We start from the raw sequence: 6,000 nt of genomic DNA on the forward strand, positions 1-6,000 counted from the left end.
AACAACTTAGGAGACGGGGTCACCATGAGTTGGAATGGCCGGGATGGTAAGTTGTTTTGTTTTGTTTTGTTTTGTTTTTTAACTTAGGAGATACTGACTGAGCCAAAAAAAGAGCAACCAAGAATCCTGAATTACCAGCTCCTACTGAATAAAGTTCTCAGGAAGGCGCCCCTCCCAGGCCAGGGGGATCCTTGTTTCATACCGAATCTCGGAATTCTAGCAATCTCTCAAACGTTTGTCCAGTAACTCTGATTTTAATCTTATAGAATTACACTAACAATTGTCCACAGGACTTTCTGCAAAGCTGCTAAGTAAGCAAACGGGACTCGAGTCCTAGGCTTTTCACCAAACGCCAAAGTGTGTAGCCACCTCCAAGGCCGAGAGCAGCAGCTACTGCCCTGTGCCCACCTACAGCCCCCGGAGGAAACTGGTGCCCTTTTCCTTCTGAAAGTTACAGTTCAGTACTGAATTTTATTCGTTAAACTTAAAGGTCAAAGCTGGGAGGTTGGAAGCAGTCCCTGCCGCGACGGTTCCAGGGCGACAAGTGCAGAATCGCGCCCCTTGAGCGCAGCTCCAGAACGCTATGGGAGGTCCGGCGGCTTCGTCTGCCGCGGGAGCCTTGCTGAATCTTCCGCTTCAGAACCTGAATCTAGGTCGTTTCTTTTATTCCCCCTCGGTAGCAAAAGTTTCCAGGGGGCGATAAGCAACTCCATTCTGGGCACGGAGCGCGCTTTTCTCCTTCCAGAGCTCTGCCAACCTCGTCAAGCGCCGCGGCGCCGGGCCGGACGAGGGAGAGCGGGGACCCGCGGACGCTCGGTGGGGGCGGCCTCGGCTTACCCAGCAGGGTCTCCAGGATGATTTCTTTCCACAGGGAGGGCATCGTCGCGGCGTGAAGGGGCGCTTCCTAGGAAAGCAGCTGAGGCCGGGCCGCCTTGCGCCTTGCGCCCCTGCGTGGGAGCCGCGCCCGTCGCCCGCAGTCGCGTCCTCTCGGGCCTGTGTCCCTTCCAAGTCCCCAAGCGCGCGCTGCCGCAGCCGTCTGCGGGCCGAGTCCAGGTGGGCGTGCGCTGGGCGGCCAGTCCGCCTCCTTCCCCACCACTCCCAGCCCACCCCGGCCGGGCGCCGCCCGTACGCGCTTCACCGCCCGCCGCGGGCACCTCTTGTCTTCTCGCTGCCTTCGCAGTGGCTCCCGCCTGAGCCCCGACCGCGCCCTGGCGCCGGCCTTCTGCACCAATGCGACTGCAGACTGCAGGGGACACGCGTCCCGGCTCTGGGGCGCGGGGCCTCGAACCTCGCCGTCGGACAAGGACGAGGTTGCCCAGGCGCTGGCAGAACAGCCCCGGGGATGGAGAGTTGCCAGCATCACCAGGGAGAGAACAAATGCAACCTCGGATCAGAGGGACGCGAAGCCCACGGAAGTGCGTTGCGGGGCGAAGGCGGAGGGGAAGAGCTGGAGACCCAGCTAGGGCAGCCAGAACCGAGGGAGAAGGCCAACATTTCCCGACTCTGGTGCTTTGGTTGCCTTACTCCGGGGGCGTAGCGCTAGCAGGACGTTGGCGAGCGCAGGGGCAGGGCGATGCTCCCGAGGCAGAGGCGTGTGGGCTCGCAGAAAAGCCACCTGACTATGCTTACTCCTCCCAGCTTTGGTAGTAAACAAATTGCGTTCTGGAAGGGTGGGCAAAAAGTTCTAGAGGCTGTAGGATTTTCTATGAGTTTTAGAGATGCTGAAACCCTTGCTCAGGGGAGAGAAAACAACTGATCGAGTGAAAACTCTGCCTTCCTAACCTTAGGAATAATGACACATGTGTAAGAGTGCCCATCCCTGAGAAGGTGGGAGACGTTTAAATTAACAGTGGAGCGAGTGAACTAGGCCAGTTATTTTTCGATCAAATGCCATCACACCCTAGGATGTCTTGAAAAGGAGCCCTGGTGGCGCCGTGCTTAGGCGCTCGCCTGCTAACCCAAAGGTCAGCGGCGAGCCTACCAGCTGCTCTGCAGGGAGAAAAATGTGACAGTCTGCCTCCGTAAAGATTACGGCCTTGAAAACCCTATGGGACAGTTCTACTCTGTCCCATAGGATCGCTGTGAGTTGGCCTCCACTTGATGGCAATGGGTAGGATGTCTTGAAAAATTTAGAACGTTCTCAAAACAATTTATTTTAACTTGCTTTAATTTTTTTTTAGAAAAGTTTATCATTTATCACTTCTGGAAAGTTTACTTTGAAATTAAACAAACAATAATGGATGGCCAAAAAATGTGAGAATCACAACCTCCAAACTGGGAGAAATTTTTTGAGACCTATAAATCTGATAAGGGTTTAATACCCAAAATATATAAAGAACTCCTACTACTTAACGACAAAAAGACAACCTAACTGAAAAATGGGCAAAGGACGTGAATAAACATTTCACCAAAGAGGATATACAAGTGGTCAACAAACACATGAAAAGATGCCTGTCTTAGTCATCTAGTGCTGCTACAACGGAAATACCACAAGTGGATGGTTTTAATGAAGAGAAGTTTATTTCCTCACAGTCAAGTAGGCTAAAAGTCCAAATTCAGGGCGTCAGCTCCAGGGGAAGCCTTTTTCTCTCTGTCGGCCTTCTTCTCTTCGGTGTTCCCCTGGACTAGGAGCTTCTCTGCGCAGGGACCCCGGTCCAAAGGACGCGGTCTGCTCTTGACACTGCTTTCTTGATGGTATGAGGTCCCCCTGCCTCACTGCTCACTTCTGTCTTTTATATCTCAAGAGATTGCCTCAGGATACACTCCAGAGTTGTAGATCCAGGCCTGCCTTACTAACACAGCTGCCACCCATCTTCCCTCATTAACATCATAGAGGCAGGATTTACAACGTATAGGAAAATCATACAGTACCAGGAATCATGGCCCAGCCAAACTGATACACACATTTTTTGGGGGGACATAATTCAATCCATGACAATGCCCAATGTCATTAGTCATTAAAAACCAAACCTGTTGCCATATAGTGGATTTAGACTCCTAGTGACCCTATAGGACAGGGTAGAACTGCCCCATAGTGTTTCCAAGGCTGTAGCCTTTCTGCTGAGGAGCAGCTGGTAGGTTCCAACAGCTGACGTTTTGGTTAGCAGCCAAGCACTTAACCACTGAGCCGCCACAGCTCCTTCATTAGTCATTAAACCAAATCCCACCGCCCCGCCCCCCTTGTGGTGGAGTGGGTTCCGACTCGTAGCAACCCTATAGGACAGAGTAGAACTGCCCCATAGAGTTTCCAAGCAGTGGCTGGTGGATTCAAACTGCCAACCTTTTTGGTAATAGCCTAAGCTTACTAGGGCTTCTTATTAATCATTAAGGAGATGGAAATCAAAATCGCAATGAGATGTCATGTCACCCCCACTAGAATGGCTACGATAAAAAAAGAAAAAAGAAAAAAAATAGGTGTTGGCGAGGATGTGGAGCAATTCAAACCCTCATGAATTGACAGTGGGAATGTAAAATGGTGCGGTGCAGCCTCTATGGAAAACAGTTTGACTGTTCTTTAAAAAGTTAAATATAGAATTACAACATGACCCAGTAATTCCACTCCTAGGTATACACCGAAGAGTCTTGAAAGGAAGGACTCTAGTGTTCATTGCAGCATTATTCACAATTGCCAAAAGGTGGAAACAACTCAAGTGTCCATCAACAGACGAATGGATTAACAAAAAGTGGTATATACATGCAATGGACTACTACTCAGCCTTAAAGAGAAATAAAGTTCTAATCCATGCCACAACATGGATAAATCTTGAAAACATTATGCTGAGCGAAAAAATCAGACACAAAAGGACAAATATGGTATAATCCCACTTAAATGAAATATCTCAGACCAGGCAAATGAATAGAGACAAAGATTATTAGTGGTTACCAGGGGCTGGGAAAAGGAGGGAATAGGAGTTACTGCTGAGGGGTACTGAGTTTCTGTTTTGGGTGATGAAAACATTTGGAAATGGATAGTGGTGATGGTAGCACAGCATGGTGAAAGATTGATATCACTGAATTGTACACTTAGGAATGGCTAAAATGGCAAACTTTTTGTTATATATACTTTATCAAAATGAAATGAAAATGAAAAAAAGTTTGAGAATCACTTAAAATCAATGATTGCTCTAATTACATGGCAGTTACCAGGAAAGTGTCCCAAATCAATTACTTACTAGTACTCTTTGTCACAAGAATGGACATATAGAAATGGAATTCTATGGAATAGGATTGAGAGTTCAGAAATAAACTCTCTCATTTACAGTTAATTGTTTTTTGTTTGTTTTGTTGCTGTTGTTGTTTTAAATATGCAGATTCTTGGTTTCACATTCCAGACCAACTTAATTAGAATCTCTGGGGTAGAACTGGGGGAAGTGTTTCTTTCTTTCTTTTTTTTTTTGCTCTGTGATTGACTGTATCTCTGGTAATCATCTTTTGCCTGAATGAATTGGCCTATTCTAGGTACTTCATGTAAGTGAGACCATACAGTATTTGTTCTTTTGTGTCTGACTTATTTCACTGAGCATATTTTCAAGGTTCATCCATATGGTGGCATGTATAGGAACTTAATTTCTCTTTGTGGCTGAATAATATTACATTGTGTGTATATACCACATTGTGTTTATCCATTCATCTGTTGATAGACATTTGAGTTGTTTCCACCTTTTGGCTATTGTGAATAGTGCTACAATGAACCTTGATACACAAGTATCTGTTTGTGGCCTGCTTTCATATCTTTTGAGTATACTCCTAGGAGTAGAATTGCTGGGACATATGGTAATTCTATTTTGGTATATTGAGGAACTGCCAAACTGCTTCCCACAGTGGCTGCACCATTTTACATTCACATACCAGTTACAGATGAGGGTTCCAATTTTTCCACATCCGCACCAACACTTGTTATTTTCTGTGTTTGATTTGTTGTAGTTGTTTTTATGATAGCCATCTTAGTGGGTGTGAAGTGGTATCTCATTGTGGTTTTGATTTGATTTCTGTAATGACTAATGATGGTGAACATCTTTTCATGTACTTACTGGCCATTTGCGTATCTTCTTTGGAGAAATACCTATTTGTGCCCTTTGTCCATTTTTTAATTAGGTTGTTTGTCTTTTGTTTTTGAGTTGTGGGAGCTCTTTATATATTCTGGATATTAAACCCTTATCTGACATATGGTTTCCAAATATTTTCTCCCGTTCTGTAGGTTATCTTTTCACTTTCTTTATAATGTACCTTGATGCATAAGTTTTTAATTTTGATGAAGTCCAGTTTATCCTTCTTTTTTCTCTTGTTGCTTGTGCTTTTGGAGTCATATCTAAGTCTCCATTGCCTAGCAGAGGGTACTGAAGGTTTACCCCTATGTTTTCTTCTAAGAGTTTTATGGTTTTAGTTGTTATATTTAGGTCAATGATCCATTTTGAATTAATTTTTGTATATAGTGTGAGGTATGGGTCCAATTTTGTTCTTTTGCATATATAGAGATCCAGTTGTTCCAGGATTTGGCAACTTCGTCACAAATTAATTGGTCATAGATATGTGGGTTTATTTCTGTATTCTCAATTCTATTCCACTGGTCTCTGTATCTATCCTTATACCAGTAGCACACTGTTTTGATTCCTATAGCTTTATAATATGCTTTGAAATCAGGACGTGTGAGTCCTCCTACTTTGTACATTGATTATTGTTGGGTTTTTTCTCCCTTTTTCTTCTTTGAGATTGTATTGGCTATGCAGAACCCCTTGCAATTTCATATAAATTTGAGGGTTCATCTTTCCATTTCTGCTCTGCCAAAAAAAAAAATTTAAGAAGACTGTTGGAATTTTAATGGGAACTACATTATGTCTGTAGATTGTTTTGGGTAGAATTGACATCTTAACATTAAGTCTTCCAATCCATGAACACGGGATATCTTTCCATTTGTTTAGATCTCCTTTCAGTTCTTTCAGCAGTGTTTTATATTTTTCAGTATAAAGGTGTTTCACCTCCTTGATTAAATTTATTCATAGG

General features: G+C 44.8%; 1 protein-coding gene across 1 annotated transcript in view; it reads right to left on the reverse strand.

Moving 5' to 3' along the window:
- CWH43 (cell wall biogenesis 43 C-terminal homolog) overlaps positions 1–880 on the reverse strand; it is an 83,156-nt gene extending 82,276 nt beyond the window's left edge. Inside the window, exon 1 of the mRNA XM_004382909.1 lies at positions 838–880. Within this exon, the coding sequence (XP_004382966.1) occupies positions 838–880 (43 nt within the window). The remainder of the gene's footprint in view (positions 1–837) is intronic.
- Between the last annotated feature and the right edge of the window lie 5,120 nt (positions 881–6,000).

This window comes from Trichechus manatus, unplaced genomic scaffold (genome assembly GCF_000243295.1).
Source record: "Trichechus manatus latirostris isolate Lorelei unplaced genomic scaffold, TriManLat1.0 scaffold00101, whole genome shotgun sequence".
Taxonomy (NCBI): domain Eukaryota; kingdom Metazoa; phylum Chordata; class Mammalia; order Sirenia; family Trichechidae; genus Trichechus; species Trichechus manatus.